Below are 19,045 nucleotides of genomic sequence, written 5' to 3' on the forward strand. Positions count from 1 at the left end.
AGTAAAGTGGCTTATGCCTCTGACAGTAACTAGGTGTGAAGCAACTGTGCAATGAGTGTGTAATAATTTCTCCTTACACGACAGATCTCCTGCCTCTAGACCAAATTCATCCTTATGCATGCTGTGTTGCAAACTGCTAAAGGCATATAATTGTCTGTGAGTCACCAAGATAAGCTGTGTCTCTGCGGTATATAGCACCTACAGGTCGCAAGAAGGCTTCACCAGTAAAACTGAAGAGTCCGCCAAACAGGTTCTCTTTCTGCTGCCATCTCAGATCCCAAACTCAGGCTGTAGAGTTGGTGTTTTAGGAAAAAGAGCATCCACCTCTCTCCAGCTGTTAACCAACCATGTGGAAACAGAAAGGAAAACCACCCCTAGTTTGTATGGGCTCAGTCATTTCCATGATGAAAACCAGCAGAGTTTCCCAGCAGCACCTATTGATACAGAGATGCTGCTGTTTTCCCCTGTTCTTCAGATAAGCAGATCCTGGGAATGTATGAGAGAAGGTATGCATAATACGCTGCTCAGCAGTAACACATCCTGCCAGTTAGACTGTGGAGCACAGGAAAGAAGGTTTTCCCACAGTGTTATCACTATGACCTGGGATACTCAGACGCCCAAAAGTTAAAATGGGGAGTGGGGGAGAGGGGTGGTTCAGAAGAATCATCCCTTCTCCAGTCACACAGGAGAAGCTATAATTCTGCAAATCATTTACTGTGGGGTCTCTGCTAGGTACAAGAAAGGGTCACAGTACAGCCGATGGGGTTTGGGTTTGTTCCTTTCTGTCCTTCAAGAGGGAGGCCTCATCCAGTTGCTGGGATGTGGAAGTCTGTCAAACCTGATCCTTTCCAGTATCCTCTGCTGCAGACATGCTATTTACTGTCAGGCAGTAAATCTAAATCTGCCCAGACCTGAAGAGTAAAATGGGGTCACACAGTACCTCTTCTAGTATATTTACATATTCTTCCCTTTACCTACACAGACACTCTGCATGAACGTGTCATTTTGAGGAGTTTGGGAGGAAACATTGAAAACAAGTGTATCTGAGGTTAAAATGTTCTGTTAAGCAAAAAGAAAAAAGAAGAGTGGAAATGGAATGTTTTAACTTTTCGAATGAAAGCCAAGCAGCAGAGCTTCCTGAGAAAGGGAAATTGTTTCCTGGCAGAGCTAACCATGGCGTAATGCCTGTACTTAATCTTGGCTCCAGGGCTGCAAGGGTGGGCAGACACCTCGCTCAGCCTGCTCACCTCTGCGTGGCTTATTGTCCTGCTGCTCTGAGGACCATAACGCTTACAGATTTCAGCCCCTTCGTCTGCACAGTAGCAAGTACCCTTTCCTCCATCCCCTCCACTTCAGTCCTCTTGGGTGACAGGTGACATATCCTTAGTGTAGTCTTCCTAGGGACAGGGTAAGTGCCTATGCTGAAAGAAAGCTGCCTTGTAGTTCGGGTGAGGGTGTCATTCCCCATGGCTCCGGGAAGGATGCAGCAATTGGGATACTGCACCTGGAACCGTGCTCACTGTAATGTCTCACTGACCACAAGCACAAGGGAAGAAATGGCTTCTGACCTCCTCTGTTGAGGGACGGGATATGTCAGGAGGTTTCTGCAGCCCCCCGCTGAGACAGGGAACAGAGGACTCAGGAGAATTTTCTCCATGTTGCTCTGTTGCTTGCTAGAGGAGTGGGGCAGGACCCAGGGCCTCTTTGTGGTATCCTCACCTGACAGAGGAGGGAGATTTACTGAAAAGAGCAGTGGCCCCATCACTCCCCAAATGTCCCAGATGAGGACATTGTGGTGTAGGGAGAGCACGGGGCCTGGGGCTGCAGCTGTGTCCAGCAGGTTGCCCAGAAGACAAGGGGCAAAGTGAGCAGAGAACTGCTCTCAGCAGTTCTGGAAGCCCTGGAAAAGCTTTCCTGAGCCAGTGTAGCAACAGGCACAAGGAAGATCTAGCAGGAGCTATTTGCAGAAAAGAGACATGGGAATGGAGATGTCACAGAAAGAAATGAAATCTGTTGGTAGGCACAAAGGAGAGGGGAGCCTTCCCTAAATAAACCTGGTTGCTGCACCTTCGCAGCTTAGGGAACCCATTACACCATAGGGAGCCACCAAAGTGAAACTCAGTCTTCCATTGCTTCCCCTCGCTGTGCGAGTAAAGTTCAAATGTCTCGATGCTCCCAAGCTCCTACAGAAAGGCTGGGAAGAGGAATGCCATGACTGCTGTTGAATAAGGGCTGAAGAAAGCCACAAGCACTTTCAGTGGATGCCTTAACTCACAATATCTTCAGCAGGGTTTGGTACAGCCATGGGAATTAGACAGCTTGGACCAACTTTGACGGTGTAAACTAACAAACCAACACAATAATTTCTGATGCTTTTTGTACTGTGAGTGCAAAGAAGGTTTAGTGGCTGATTTTTTACAAGTGCTTTCACTTTCATCAGTGCCAGCTTTACACATTTTTTATGTGAACTCCTCATGTTAACAGTCTGTGATGTAAGCTTCATGACTTCAAGTTCCTTTCATCAGTTGTAACACTGGAAAGAAAACTGATTCTCAAATCTATCTTGCATTGAGAAGTTGGTCTCCACAAAATAAAAAAAAAAAACCCTGAAGATCAGCAGACTCACAAAATTACATGAACTGCAAGAATGGGGTTTTGTTGCCTTTTTCTCCCTCTTTGGGATCCTAAGTGGTTATAATCACGGCTTTCAGTGTGGCGCATTCCTGACAGCAGAATGGCTAAGACTGTAGGTACTTGCCCCTTAGGAACAGAAAAATCACACTAATCACTCCAAGAAAGTGATCCCAACTATCTTGCTCCTGTGGGTTTTTCAAAACTAGGGTCTTCTTGCTAGAGACATGATGGAAATCAGCTGGCTCGGTCAGCCCTCTGCCCTTTTTTCCCTTAATCTTGGTAATCCTCATGTGTCCCACTAGAGCAAAGAGCTTGCCAGTTATGCCAGCAGGAAAGCACAGAGCAGCTCTGCCTGCCACTGATGAAGCAAATGGGGAAATGACAGAACTTCTCATTTCTGTTGCACAGGACCATTAAATCTGTTTTTAAAGCAAAAGATTTTAGCAAGTCTCTGGGTCCTGCTCATGCTGCCTGTGAAAAGCTCTCAGGAAGAAACAGAGCAGAGAATTGGCAGTCAGGAACTCAAGTCTTTGCTCTTGGCTCTACTTTGGTTTAATATTTTCTTACCTTTGGGACATTAATCACCTTTTTGGAGGTCTGAGGCAGGGAGGGGAAACCAAACGCACTACTTAAAAAAAGTCTTGGGAGTTGAGATGTTTTAAAAATAAGAAAAGATGTAGCGCACTACAGATGATCAGAAAACAAGGTAACATCAGGAAAAAGCGGGGAATAGAGGTAAAGGAACAGAACCAAGAGCCGGAAAGTCTTAGGTTAAATACTTCAGAGAAGCTTCCTGACAGCCAGACCTGCCGTATGTGTCACATGTGTCTCCCAGAAGGAAATGGCAGGTCTGTCCCTTTCTACTCTGAAACACCGCTGCGGCAGACACAGAAAATACTCGAGGGGTGCACTCCTCTGTGCAGAGAGGAGAGGGGGTGAGGGAGGGCGTCCTCAACATTGCAAAATATCTGCTTCAGCCCTCATTTAGTCTTTGCTCCATATTGTGGCTTCCTGTGCACAGCAGTTAAATTAAAAGCTCAACTCCCCTTCCCCTCTGAGACATCACAGGATACTATGTAGTAAAAAAGAATAAAACAAGCGCTAACAGTTACTGATCCAGGCTCTGTCGAACCTCGAAACCCTTATAAAGCTATATATTTGTCATGCCACATGTAGTCTGTGCTGAGTTGGTTTGATCACTGCTTGGTCCTTCTCCACACCAAAATCTGTTTAGATAGTCTGTTGAGGACATTTCTTGTAAGGAACATGCCTGATCTTTAACCCCTGCCTGTGGGGCAGGCCAGCACAGATAACAAGGACTGCGATGTTAGCACCTGGGCGTTATCAGAACAGCCCAGCTGAGCTATGTGCTGGAAATCTTCACAGAAAAATTGCAGCAGTGCCTCAAGCACACTGTTCCCTGGCTTTGTTGCGTGTCCCCTGCTGTTGGGGCTGCACATACGCAAAAAAAGGTTTCTTTGTGAGGATAATATAAAGTGTTTAGTAAGACCCGTGTTTACCTGAGAGAAATACCAAAAGTCCTCTTTCGTCATTTGAGGTTTTGGCAATGTTGTAATCGTCTTTCTATCTATCTCCCTTGCCCCTCCTAAAAATAAATATTTTTTTCCTATTAAAATAAAACTGAAAAATATTTAACTTGCCACTTAAAAACCTGTTTGAAAAGCCAGTGAATCCCATCTGACATGAGTGAAGCAAGCACCATCACTCCTATTTCATATGTATGGGAAAAGAGGCAAGGGGAGGGGAACTGCCTTGCCCAAGAGAGTGCTACACAGGAGAAGGCTTGGACTTAAATGCCAGGGAAGCCTGACTCCTGCTTCCACACCCTTGCCCACCAACTGTGTGCCCACCCAGAGACAAGAGCTCCAACTGTCCTGAAGCATGGGACACACAGCATGGAGAAAAGGGCACAGGAAACCCTCCGGGGGTGTGCTACCTGCATTTACCTCGCTGAAGCAGTGGTTCTCCGGTCTTCTTTCCTGAACCAAAATGCTCTATCAATAACGAAAGTGAGACTGTCCAATCCACGTGGAACGGTGGGGAGACACCACTTCGGGTCCAAATCACAGCTGCTGCTGCATGGGTTGGGTAGGAATCAACCCCAAGTAGCCCACTAATCCTGCACAGTTTTTTCATTTCTCCTTATGTCCTCATTTTTATGGAATTTTTAAAACCTCCTTTCAAAATGATACCTTTTAAAATGTAACTCTCTTTCCTACCTCAGAGACTAAAAAAGTAAATGGAGGTCCTTCCCTGTTGCCCTCTCACAGATGTAATTCCTCCCCATACCGTCCCCCTACTTTCCAAATCTGGACTAAAACCACAAAATATTCTGAGGTGCATGGTGGGGGCTGGGGTGGGGGAGGAGAGACATTTATCTGAACCTCAGCAAAAAGATATTTTGAGCTGCCTTTAGTAGAGAAATTGCTTTGCAAGGTGGAGCTAATGTAGATCAAGGAGCCAGTCACAGGCTAGTGGAAATAAAAGTTTTCTTTACCTCCATGTCCTGCAAGAGAGAGGTGTCCTCGGGGCAATCTTGCTTCCCCACCCCTTTCCCTCTTATCTGTGGGAAAACTTCAGCCAAGCCAGAGTGAAATCGCGCTGCGGTAGAGGGTATGTAATATCCAAGCTCCTGCTCAGCCTGAGAACTGACAGAGCCCAGCGAGTGACCCTGCACTACGAACAAGGAAGAAGGGCGGGTGGGTGAGAGGAAGGGAGGGAGGGGAGAGGAGGGGGAGGCAAGGCAATCAGGGTTTAAATTTAGACACTACTCTAAACAGATACTGTCCTTCCCGGAGTGCTGGGCGCATGAGACAACAAGCAGCAAACTCTGCTGCTGTGCCCAAAGCTGGCGACATGTGTGTTTTGTCCCTTCCTTTCTTTCTTCCCTTCGCATTTTCTATCACCTTATCTTTATATTCCCCCTGTCCCATTTTGCCTCTATTTCTCTCCATTGCTTGCAGTTGCTCCTCTGGTGTCTCTGCTTGGGTCTCTCCCCTGTTCCACGCTTCCCCCTCCAAGCCTGCAGGGTCTCTTCCTTGCTATTTGTTTGTGAGGAGGATCGTCTTTCCTCTAACTGCAGCTTCCCTTCTCTCCTTCACGCTTTTCTGTCATTTCGATCAGCAGTGGACAGTCTTTAGAGTGGTTAGAGGAGCAGAGAGCAGGCGGTTATTGCATTTGAACAGAATTTAAAGCTTTGGTGTCCCGGTGCATGGGTGGGAGTCCCAGGGATGACAGTAACATCAGCAGTACTGCAATGCCGCTGGGTGATTCCCCAACGAGACTGGGACTCTGTCGCGAAGGGCGCTGCACAAATGTGGGCACAAGCAGAGAGACCCCATGCAAGGTGTTGCTGGCTAGCTGTAAAGAAGGACTAGCTCTCTCCACCCTAAATTCGTGTTTCACACTACCAGGTTAGAAGGTGCAGGATGTTCTTCTCTCCCTTCACAGGGAAGGACAGACTTGTGCACTGGAAATGAGAAGCTTCCATGGTGGTAGAAAAATTCAGATGAGAAAAAATAAGCGACAGGAATGTTTTGCTACAGTTTCCCTTTCTGTTCAGATCGCAGCGTTGTAAACTAGATATCTCTTTTAGCAACTGCTTGCATATGCTCCTTCTCAAGAATTTCAGTCCCCACCTCTTGAGAGCAGGGTGGTGCAGAGGAATTTGGAAACACTCCCTTTGTCTTCTGCTGGCTTCCTTGCCTTGTATGCAGCTGCAAAGTGACACAATGTCATGTCCTCATTTTGGGATGATACCTTGGGGGCAGAAGAGGGTTAAAAGCATCTTTTCTGAAAGAGATGCATACTTTTCCTTTGCAGTGTTTCACAAGTCCCTGCTGGCTATGGAGAAAAACACTCCAGAATGGATTTAAACGTGACCATCATGATATCCCAGATTATTGTTACCAATAAATCATCTCCACATAATTGTTCCTACAGTATAGTTAACTGTTGCTGTACTGCATGCTGTAGGACTCCTGTGGAATTAGCAGATTTAAATCATTATCTCCCGAGTTCAATATACAACGGCTACTCAGCCTTTAACCAAAAGAAAGATAGGCTGAGTTGCTGCAATCTGGAGATTGGGCAAGAGGACTAATGAATCTTCTGTTGCTGAAACACTGGATTAGTTGAAACTCCTCTACTGTAAGCAACCAGAAGATGCTGCAACTATAAGAAAATAGATTAAAATCTGGAAGAAATATAAAAATGAAATTGCTTCTTGACTGGAAATCCTATTGATTGCTTAAAGTTCTGACAATGGTACGTTGGGAGAGGGGATAGGAACTGAACTGATGAGAAGCAGGGTGAGGCAGGGAGGGCAGGATGCTTCAGCTGCGCATGCTTTGCCTGCTGTCGGGACAGAAGGAGGATCTCATGCTTGGGGATTTCACTGTGGGCACTGGTCACAAGTGTCATTTTCAAGATGTCTGCCACGTAACAGACCGTCAAAATCACATGCTTCCAATGGCTGCTTCATGCCGCTCAGGGTCTATTTCAGCATTTTCTTTCTGCTTTCAGGGGTTGTACTCTGCAAAGGAAACCGTTTGCTTAGGTCTACAGAAAAGGAAACTGCTAGGCAGAGATAGTATCACTTTACCCATACTAATAAAGCAAAGGTAGTTGCAGCTGCCCCACCACAATTCTTCACTCTATTTATTTTTGCTCCAAAGTATCTTGCCACAAGGTAAATCTTTTCTGCCAGCAAGATTCCCAAATGCCATTGCTCTGAGCATGGTACACAGTACTCAGTTTATTAATGCTAAATCTTTCTTCCTGAAGGAGCAAGGAGAGGACGCACAGAAATATGGTGTATGTTTTCCTCCAGACAGGAAGACATGAGGTGTGGACTTGCTCTAGACTTTCTTGTTTCTGGACTGAAAAACACTAGAAAATCTGAAACAAACAACCAACATGCTTTAACTGCAAGAACATTCTGACAAACGTTATTAAGGGAGGTTATACTGAGGAACTGGGTGTTTTACATGATGTGTACGTGCAAGTATGAATGTGAGATATTTTAGAGTATGACTCTGCATCTCTGTGTGTATCTCTGTTTACAGACCTTCTGGGCCATAGCAGTGTTTATGAGACTAACTTCTTCATATATGCAAAGAAAAGTTTCTACATCTGTTCTGCTCAGTAGGAAAAAAATGCCATCGTCACAAGTGCCATTAAAACAGACTCCAGAGGGAAATTTCATCTGAGTGAGAAAATGTTGCGCCTTTGGACCCCTGGATTTTGCAGCTTTCCCAGATGATTCTTTTCAAGATGTGTGAGGCCAAAACAGCAAGTTCGCTTCAGGCCAAATGACTGGTGCTCCTGCTACAGGCAGCATGGGGGGGAGAGGTGCAAGGAGATCCTTCATCCTCGCATGCCTGCAAAAGAGGTAGCAATAACTAGTTCTGCCATGCTCAGAAACACCATGTGCAATTATTTGCTGGCCTATTGCGTTTTGGCTATGAAGTATGGACAATGGGGCCTCTATAGGGCACTAGGTCAACAGAAAGGAGATGCAGGCACACAGCAATCCTTTGTTCAGAGACCGCTCAGGAAAGAAAGCTTTTGGGGACATCTGAGGCTTTGACTCAGACATTTGTGTCCGCAGAGCTACCTCATTTGGGTGTGTCTGTGTGGGTGCCGAATCTGGGAAGGTATGTTTGTCAGGGTGGTGGATGAGCAAAGCGTGGAGGGAGCTGTGGGTCCCTGCAAGACAGATTGAATCTCTGTACTTTTTTAAGCCATTTGTTTAGAGTTTAGTAGCGCTCACCTGTTCAGTGCCAGTATCTGAGCTTGTTCTGTCCACCTATCTGTCTGGATTTGGCTGCTGCTATCCACACAATTTTCCAGAATTCATATTATTAACCAGCAGCTGTTACCAGGTTGGGTTTTTGACCCCCTGAAAATGGGGTTTCAACCTTTCCTGTTCCCACTCAAGCAACTCAATTCTCAACTGAAAAAAAGGGGGATAGGGTAACCACTGAAAAAAAGCACTTACATTTCAAAGATCAATGAACTCTAAAAGCCAACATCCTGTTTTGGGTTGGGTTTACACATCATCTCCTCCGACAATGGCAAGCTGACAGGAAGCGAACGTGAACAGCGTTTTCTATGGGAAACTCGCTTTTTGAACCCACCTTTCTGCTAACCATGTTGTGAAGTATCTGCTCCCACCAACCCTGCCCTCGCCCCTCATCATTAAACTAACACTGCGGATGCTCAGCCTCACTCTCCTCTTCAGGGAGTTATCAGCAGGAAATGAAGTCAGCTGGAACGCTTTGTACCATCGACATTTTTTGCTCTAATTCTGCAGCTGCAGTGAAGCACGTCTGCGAGCACACACGCACACACACGCTCGTGTGCCAGCACCTGTATGCGTATACATGGACTGACGTGCCAGGCACTCCGCACCCCTGGGAACTCATGTCAATGGGAAAGTCCCATTACCAAAGATGCTTGAATTAAATGAAAGGACGCTGTTAAAAGTGATTCTCGCCAAGTCGTATTGGACAGGGAGTGCGAGACTGTATGTGTTGTGTGGTGGCCACATAAAAAAGGTGATAGAGACTGAGGGAAAGGTTGAATCATTTCATGTGCTCCTGACTGTCAGCCTGCGCCTGAGTGCTAACATCATGGTTCAGATTAACCAGGCTCTGGGCAAAAGCCTGTCCCTAAGTGGAGTAAAGTCAGGAAAATGCAATATAGTACAGGGAGCATTTCACCTGCAACATTTTGCCTGGGCTTCTCTGCTCTCAGTAACGAGATCACACTGAGGCAGACCATACTCATTCATACCAGGCAACCTGGGGCTGGTGGGTGATGTACAGGTGTAATCTCTTGCAGCTCCAAAGTTTCTTTGGAGAGCTCTTCTTTCACTGCTGACTTCAGAGAACAAACTGAGCCGGGGTATTAAGAGGCATGGCTGCATCCCGTCATATTAATATAGTGATGGGACAAATATTAGCGTCAGCCGTTGACAGCTTGCTTCTAGACTGAACAATTTCTCTACCAGTTACTGGTTTTAATACACAACAAGGCTTAACATAAGCAAACAAAATGTTACAGTCAGAACACGGGTGCTGCGACAATTCCAGGTATCTGCGCTGGGTACAACCATGGTTTTGATTATGTTGTTCTCAGGCCAGTCCTACTGCCCATCTCTCAGTGTCCTAGAAAGTGGTGTCACAGCTGGCCCTTGCAACAGCTTCCTCGGCATGCAGCCCAAGCTCCTACTGAACAGCAAGATTTTCTGCCTGAAAATGGAACAACATTTCTGGTTCCTAAGAGGTTTTGCATAGAGGACGCTTGCCTTGCCCTTGCCTGTGTGGTGGCTGTTAAAAAGATAGAAGGACTTCTAGCTGAATATCAGGCCAGTGCTATATTAATTTTACCTATGTTTTAAAAAATACACTGATGAATGGGTCAGAAGCTAAATTCCCAACCAAGTGAATTTGGGAACTTTGAAGACAAGAACAAATAAATGTGTTATGCACAAGCACGCAACACCTTTTTGTGTTCAGCAAAGACTGTGTTGTGTGCCATTTCCTAATAGCAATAGCACTGCATTGTTTGGCAGTGCTGGTATCTCCTCAGGAGGATATCTAACCAACATTTTTAGAAAAAATTTGCATGGTGGGTCTCATGCGGCACTGAGCATTGGCACTTCAAAGCACTGAGTACTTCAGCTTTTGCCAGAGCTGACTCACAGGTCCGTCGCTTCTGTCAAACACAGCGGCAAGTGACTTTAATCAATTCTGGCTGTCATTTGGATGTGGAGAGCCAGCCTGGCTCAGAAATCAAGCGCTACACACAAGAGAGACTGCACAGCCTGCAAGTGTTATCTGGACAAAGAAAAGTTTCTGTTCATGGGCAGACTGCATGATCTAGACAGGAAGCCTGGCCCAGTGTGCCGCTAGACTGTGTGTCTGAAGAGAAACCTTGCCCAGCCCATCCAACAGCCATGCTATCTAAAGAGAGAGCTGGCTCCAGAAAAAAACAGCTACAAAGAGGGCAGACAGAGCGTGATGATACACTAGCTAGGATGGAGACCTTGCCCACTTTCTGGCTAAAATACACCTTCTCTAGAGACACAGCCCCCAGATTCAGCCTGAGGCACATCGCATCTAAACCACACTAATATTAATATTGTTCCATGAACTGGCCAACCCCTGGAGGGAGTAAACTGGCTCAATCTATGGTGAGATATTACTGTCTATTTACGGGCTTTTTATGTAAATAAGCACATGAGTTGAAAAGGAGAACTAGTGGCTAGCAATACTTTCTTGACCTTGTTACGCAAGGATGCTGGGAGCCCCTAGACATATTGCACCACAACAGAGAGAATCCTTCTGCTTTCTCTGAGATCTAGCTGAGGAAGTGAGAGTGCCTGGAGATTTACTTCAGATAACACATCCTTTCAGAGCAAGCCGAAAGACTTAAAGACCTTATCCCTCACCCTACAGGCTCACCCCACTCTACCCATCCAAGAAGAAAGAGGGGACCAAAACAAGCCTCCTTGGTTCAGTGCCATGTGCAAGACAGTCTATACACTGGTGTGCACTGTTCACAGTGAAAGTACTCAGCCTAATAAATCCTGTTCTCTGTAGCAGAGAGCCAATGCTATTTGCTTCCATAAATCCTGCCGAGCCTGAACTCTCCCCAGGCTCATCAGCCCAAATCCTTCGGGCCGCTGGTTGGGCAGCAGCACCCCTCAGCGGCTGCAGCTCTGGACGGCTGCGGCACTGCTGCAAGGCTGGAGGGGCAGGAGAAGGTGAGGAAAACTTGACAGACTTTGTTTAGAATGGTTGTTTTCTCTGGGCCCCTGAGATCCCACTGTATGGTCCCAGTGGAGGCAGGGGGAGTGCGAGATGATCTTCCACACTCTCCACAAGGTTCACGTTGACTCTCCTGCCACAGGGGCTGTACGGCTCTGGTAACACGCACCCTTCCTGGCGAAGGAGGGACGGCCATGTTCAGCAAATGCATGCTGCTAATAAATCTAAACTCCAGAACAGAAAAACTTTCCCATTTTCTGCATTTTCTTTTTCTGTAACAAAATAAAAAAGCATGGCTAGCTCTGCTTCCCACATCCCCTTTACCTTCTTTCATAGAATCATAAAATCATAGAATAGTTTGGGTTGGAAGGGACCTTTAAAAGCCACCTAGTCCAACTCCCCTGCAGTGAGCAGGGACATCTGCAACTAGATCAGGTTGCTCAGAGCCCCGTTCAACCTGGCCTTGAATGGTGCCATGGTTGGGGCATCTACCACCTCTCTGGGCAACCTGTGCCAGTGTTTCACCACCCTCATTGTGAAACATCACTTCCTTAGATCTACTTGAAATCTACCCTCTTGTAGTTTAAAACCATTACCCCTTGTCCTATAGCAACAAGCCCTGCTAAAAAGTCTGTCCCCATCTTTTGTACAAGCCCCCTTTCTATCCTTTGTTTTTTGCCCCGTGGCACACGTCATTATTTCACATACGCTCCATGACATCCCTTCTTTCCTGTGCTGACCCCACCAACCACCTCCTGTCTGCCCCCTGTCACACTCTCCTGCTCCTCAGTAAAATCATTCACACACTCATCCCCACCACCTCCTTCTATCACTCATCCCTTTGCCTGCATCAAATAGTGAAAGTGGAAAGAAACAAGCTGTTTCTGGGTATGCATGCACATGTTGGTGGGGAGAGAAAAGAGGAAGCTATGTCTCTGTTTTAGCTAGCAAGATCTCTTAACGAAAACTGTTTGTTGCAGTTTGTCTTCCTCATCCCCTTCTCTTTCCTAAGCCGTTTCCTCTAGGCCATTTTCATCCCTTTCTCCCATACTCTTCACTCCTGCAGAATGGCTCCTACTTTTTTCCCTTCGACATGTTTCATTCCTGCCCCTCATCTAAATTTATTGTATAATGCTACACCCGTAAAGACAACCTTTTGTGCAGTCTCTTCTCTCACACCTCACTCCTTTTCTTGCCATTTTTCTCCTTAGCATTTTGCCCTGAAATACCACTTGTCCCCCCTATCACAAACAAGGCTGCTTTGTTGCTGGAGCAGTTGCTACTTCCAAGCTCAGCTACCTACCGGAGCTGAGCAGCTGCACGACAAGAGTTCAGAGCAGCTTTTTTTTTTGCTTTTCAGTTCTAAGAAAATACAGGTTTCTCCTCAGCACCGCTCAGAGAGGGCAGCAGCAGAAGGCTCCATGATTCCGTGCACTACAGGGAAAGTTGGGGTCTCTGCCCACGTTCTGCAGGCAGGGGGAAAATTATTTTGTCCTGCCTGTACGCAACAACAGGGCAGTATATATTTGGTAGGGAATGGATGTATGGTGTATTTTCCTTCATGAATTCAGCGCAACAAAATGATTCATCTGGCCTGCTATAAGCTATGGGTGCTATGGAGCACCTGAGGGGCAGATGGTAGTCACACAGTAGGTTAAGTTGGGTTTCTCTGTGCTACATTGCTATATATGTAGTGTAGACATACTTGGTAAGATTGAAGTGAAAATGGAAATCCACCATCTTTTAGGAAGTTGAATCAAGTCTCAATACTACCCCAGTTAAAAACATTTCTTTATACAGATCCTTATAAGGTGACTGAGCACAAGGTGATGCATAAAATGAGGTATATGTCAGTATTTACTTCTGTAAGTAATCCACCGAAGGCCAGGACGTTGTTCCAACTAGCAAAACTAATTCTTGTAGAAAAGATGACTTTGACAATCATCCTGCAGTTTGCAAGTGGTAAGACTTGAGCTATGCCTAGTGGCAAATGATCCTATGAGCCTTACAGTCCCAAACAGTTTCAAATAGACCCTCCTTGCTGTAATTAAATGATGTTTTCCTCAAGGAAGGTTGGGCCACAAACACTTGTGGTGACACAGAACCACCCTTCGGCAGTAGCCAGGGATAGTGGGACCGATGGTGCCACAAACCACCCTTTGGATCTGATGGACTTCCCTGGCCAGACAAACGAGGGGCAACGCCAGGGGACAGCTGCTTGCTGCTGGGCACCATGCTGACAGCGTGACCAATGCCGGGTCACTCAGACCTCGCAAAACATCTCGGCTCCAGAAGGTAAGCAAAGCCGTTCTGCGGGATTGGTTCTGCTTCAGATGCCCGCGGGCCGCCTCAGACCGGGACGCGCACAAAGCAGGGCCGGGAGCCGCGGCCAGCAGCCGCAGCCGCCAGCCCCGGGCACGTCCTGTCAGCGCCCCCCGCAGTCCAACCGTCCGGCCACGAGCGCGGGAACGGCCCGGCCCCTACTGGGCCTGCGCGCGCCTCTACCTTTCCTCCCCTTTCCCCCGTGACGGGAGGGGGCGAGGCGCTCCTGCTGGATTACCCACCCGCCTCGCCGGCCGCCTGCGAAACGTAATTGGTAGAGAGTTCTGAGAAGGACTTTTCACTGGCTGCTGGATTACGGGGCACTCCGCCCCCTTTCCCTCCCCTCCCGACGGCGAGGCAGAGCTGTCAGAGATGTTTACAACCGACGAAAGCCGAGGGGATTTTTCCCCGCCTCCCAGCAGCTCTCATTGGCTGAAGGGAGCGGGCATCCGCAAGCCCATTGGCTGACAGCGGACGGGCTAATTTCCCACTTGCAAGGTTGTCCCCGTCGTGCCTTCATTGGTAAAGGAGGGCAGGCAGGGTTGTTCCGATTGGCGGAGAGCAGAGCGGCCCGCCCCTCCCCGCGCTGGGTAGAGTGCGGCGAGGGCCGGTGCCTGTGGCGCCCGGTAGTCGGTGGCGGGGTTGGTGCGGGATGGACGGGTTGTGGCTCCTGTGTGTGGCGCTGCTGCTGGCGGCCGGCGGGGCCATCCCGCCGCCGGAGGAGGCGGCTCGCATGGCTCGCTTCGTGCTGCACAGCTGCGACTGGGGCGCGCTGGCCACGCTCTCCGCCCAGGAGGGGCTGCGCGGCCGCCCGTTCGCCAACATCTTCTCCCTCAGCGACGGGCCCCCCGGGCCGTTCAGCGGCAGCGGCGTCCCCTACTTCTACCTGACCGACATGGAGATCTCCGTGCAGGACCTGGAGGTGAGCGGGCGCAGCCGGACAACGGCGAGGCGGGGTTCTGCCCCCTCAGCCGGCACAGGGGGGGAAGGAGGGGGTGTCCCTGCAAAACCAGCTCTGACGCTGGTGTGTGCAAGCCGCAGGTATGCACGGTGACCCTGATAAAGGAGATTTGAAACTTTCAAGCATGCAGGTTACTAACGCAAGGTCATATTTCTCTTGGTTGCCTACGCTTTTTCACCTCGGTAGCAAGTGGTGGTCGGAATTTCTTTCGTAGGAGCCAGGGTTTACACCTGCATTCACTGAAGGCAATGTAACGGCGCTAACTGCCTGTTCCATGGATGTCGCCTCATTTGTGAGCCCATGGGACAATGTGGAGGCCTTGAACGTCTAAACATAAGCGGTGCTGTCTGTGTTGACAGGACATTCAGTAGCCCTCCTAAGAAGTTCCTCCTGATCGTGGTCTGAAAAATTGCTGAGAAGTACTCTGGTGGAGGAGGTGGCTGGAGCTTCCAGAAGTGCTGGCCAGAGAAATGAGGGGCCACAGAATATTTAAACAGGGAAAACTTCACCCAAAAAATATCAAAAGGCCTGGAAACTGGCAGTGTGGGACTTAGGTAAAGCGGGCTCTTATGCAGGCTACTGAAGGAATAGTAATTAAATCTCTGGAGCTTACTGTAAAGGCAACTGCACAGCAAAAGGCAGCAGACTTGCATTACTGAGGCTCGGAGTGTGTGTAATTGGCCTTGTCTCAGATCTTTTGCTTGTCTGTGGTCAAGAGAGAGTTGGCTTAACAGTCAGGGAAATAGTGATCATATGCCTCCTTTATTGAAGGGAGCCTTTTTGTTCTAGTAACTACTACAGTATTAGTAAAAACAAACAAACACAAAACTTAAATGATGCAAATTTTTCAGATGTTGTTTAACCGTAAGCCTTTTTTGTTTGTTCCCTGTCAGGTTTTAGATTGTTACATTAAAATAGATTGTTTGTGTATCTTAAGTGCTGTAGAAAGCCTAACTTATCTTGCATAGTATCTCCTTCTCCACATACAGCCTTTTGTTTTGAAAATAACATCAAAATCATGGGGTAAACTGTTAATGAACATTTTCTTTTGGAAGGCTCCCCAGCAGATCCTTATTCTGCTGGTACAGGGAGAAACATTTGCCTGTGATAGTCACGTGTAAGGAGGAGGCCTGGTAGGACATAGTGCTGAATAATCATGAGTCAACTTTTTTGTAGTTAAGGAACTTCCCATCTGTCAGGTGGTTGCTCGTGTTTCATCACTTCAGCAGTACTCCGCAGAGTGTTTAAGTGACTTTTTGGGGTTTCTTTTTGAGATGAGCTCTTCTAATGAAGTTTCTCAAAGCACATGGATTTTCTTTGCTGGGAGGCAATGAACTTTAGTATGTGACGTTCTGCAGTAGGCAATCCTGTTTTGCACCAATACTTTTCAAGCTGTGTTCATCAAGTTAGTTTTAGAAAAACAATTGGATATGGATTCTTTAATCCTTCAAGTTGGGTGTCTTAAACGGTCAGCAATTTTTTAAATCTAACTTTTAAAATTCATTTTAAACTTCAAAAGACTTCACCAGTTTGGGGGCAGCTGGGAGGCTTGTTTTGATATACGGTGGGGGCTGTGTGTTTGGTTTTGTTTTAACTATTCTTATCAACAGTTGTGAAACTCAGGTTACCTTTTCAGTGATCCTTTGTCCTTCCACCAGAATTAACTTAATGAAGTTCCCTGTATGTCCTTGTCTTCTGTACTGTCCTGTATGTATGTAAATTGGAATATATCATTATTTGAATGTGAAATAGCTGGACTGTGTATTGAATTCAGAGTTTTAAGGAGCGCTGTTTTGCGAGGTTTGCATTTTATGCGAACAAACTTCAGCACACTTCTAAATTGGGCTTTCTTTCAGATTCAGAGCTTGTCTACATAGGCTTTTGGTTATAGTTAGGAAAAGATGGTGACAAGTTTGTTCTTTTTACCAGTAATACTGAGCTGAATACAGTACCAAAAGCTGAAAATATGGTAGGTATGACATTTTTCTTGCAAAAGTATGTAAACCTCTTATCTTACTACTTGCATTTCAGATCAATTCAAATGCCTCCTTAACTGTGTCTTTGGCACAGACTCCTTACTGCAAGAAGCACAGATATGATCCCCAGAATCCCCTCTGTGCCCACATAATCTTCTGTGGAAGTATAGTAAAGGTAAGCAGCTGAAAGTTGACGCTGGACAAGATTCTGTGCATCGAATAGTATTCTTTAGTGGATGGGGAAGAGAAAGGTTAGAATTTCTGTGCATAAGGTATATGAAGAGATGTTATATGCTGTGGTACCAGAAGGCTCACTCATAGTTTTTTGTGAGGAAGATTAAGTTACCACTTGATATTTGGAGGAGCTATGTTGGCCTTCCTTTAGGAAGGAACTTGGGAGGACAATATTGTAATGAAAGAAATCCCCCTCATTTCTCTAGACCTGTCTTGAACATAAGAAGTCTAAAACAATTCTCTTGTGAATGAAGTGTGAAGATTTTTTCCGTCTCTTTTGCTCAGTTAAATTCTCTGATCCATGCAGTGTGACATATGTGCTTCAAAAACTTTACTGAAGTAAATATTAACCTCAGCTATAGAGTTATAGGTGTTAGAGACAGAAAATGTGCATTGTATACCTGGCACCGTCGCTGCTGGGGCAGTGTTCTTTCGTGCACCAGTACTTCTGTGTCCCATAGAAGGAATTTAGAACTGCATGTGTTAATCGTTGAAGATCTTAATCCCATTATTGAGGATAATGATTGAGGATGAGGTCTAATCATCATTACTCTATCTTGTATGATAGTCTACATTTTTATTGGGTGTTTTCACACCACAGATATTTGCACATTATGCTCCAGCAATCTTTTAATTGCTGTCATGGGTTTCTCATCAATAATGGAATTGTTTATTTTAATTAGTTCCTCTTGTACTATACCCAAAAATCTAACTTGCTGATTTAACCCTTTAAATATTTGCATATTATATATTAAGTGCTGTCACACGTTTCAATTTCCCTTCTCTTGTAGATTCTGTTGTACCATCCTATTTGGGAATGTGTGTGTGTGTATGCATGTGTTTGCATGCATCTGAACAAGTGTGGATCTGTTTGGGTCTGTTTGAGTGAGCAGGTGCAGAGGAGTTAAAATTACACCTAAGACATTGCATTGTAATAATTCATCAAGAATCCATACTTCTCTGTTTGTAATTTGTTGAAAGATTTATGTTGATGAAGTACTTTCTTGCTCATGCTTACTTTAACAGCACCCTTTTGATTTAATATAAAAATCAACTACCTTGGAGTTTTTGTCTGTCTTGTATATGGTTGTACACCACACTGAACATGAGTGGACTCTGCCACAGTAATAAGTCCTTTCTACAAAACATGGCTAAACTGAAAAGAGCACACTGCAGTCAGCAGTGTTTTTTTAGCTAAAATTTATCTTCACATGACTGTATCTTACTGTAATATTTTGCTGGTTTCATTGTTTAGGTGAATGATTCAGAAGCCGGTTTAGCAAAAAAAGCATTATTCAGTCGCCACCCTGAAATGGAAAGCTGGCCTAAGGATCATAATTGGTTCTTTGCCAAATTCAACATCACCAATATTTGGGTCCTGGACTACTTTGGTGGATTGAAAATTGTGACACCAGAAGAGTATTACAGTGTGAAGCCTTAGTAAGTACTTAAGTTTTGCATGCTTAACTCATTATATTTGGAACCTGTAAAACTTCTCATTATTATTAACAGCATATATTACCCATGTCTGTTTTTAATACACATTTCTGTATTTTCCCTAAGTAGTCTACTGGATGCAGTGTCTGAAATCATAAGATATGTTTGAATAGGGGATCCACCTACTTAACAATATCAAGTATAATATCTATAGAACTATCTATGTTTAACTGCACTTGTACCTCAGCTTAAATACGGTTTCTTGGGAGGAAGGACTCCTATAGAGTGGGCACAGTCACTGTCCTCTGATTAATTGCAAGACAGACAATGTTTTGGTCTAATAGTTAAAAGTAGTGAGACTATTCAGCATTTATGAAGCTGTATTAACAAGTTTGCAGCAATATTGCTTAATTTTTTTTTTTAAATTGCTTTTGAATCTATCATTATATTGAAGTATGGTGAAGTTGTGTTGTATTGTCTACAAAAAGCTAAGTCTTCAAAACTTTGAAATACATTTCAGTGTAGTCAACACTTATGCATTCAATTTCACTCTTATTCTTACTCCTTGTAGGTGGAAGAAGAGCCTTGGTGATGCTGATACACAAATGAATTACTCTGAAGTAACAAAAGATTTATTTTTTTCTATGTATTGTAGAGCTGAATTAATAATGCAAAAAATCAAG

The 19,045-nt window shown here is 45.7% G+C and overlaps 1 protein-coding gene across 1 annotated transcript; it reads left to right on the forward strand.

Annotated features, from left to right (window-relative positions):
- Positions 1-14,280: 14,280 nt before the first annotated feature.
- CREG1 (cellular repressor of E1A stimulated genes 1) lies at positions 14,281-18,366 on the forward strand (the record flags this gene model as incomplete). The annotated part of the gene is made up of 3 exons (XM_082013076.1): positions 14,281-14,676; positions 16,747-16,866; positions 18,181-18,366. Exons 1-3 carry the CDS (start codon positions 14,407-14,409, stop codon positions 18,364-18,366), a joined length of 576 nt encoding a protein of 191 aa, XP_081869202.1. The 5' UTR covers positions 14,281-14,406.
- Between the last annotated feature and the right edge of the window lie 679 nt (positions 18,367-19,045).

Source organism: Phaethon aethereus, assembly GCF_964289735.1.
Source record: "Phaethon aethereus genome assembly, chromosome: 1".
Taxonomy (NCBI): Eukaryota; Metazoa; Chordata; class Aves; order Phaethontiformes; family Phaethontidae; genus Phaethon; species Phaethon aethereus.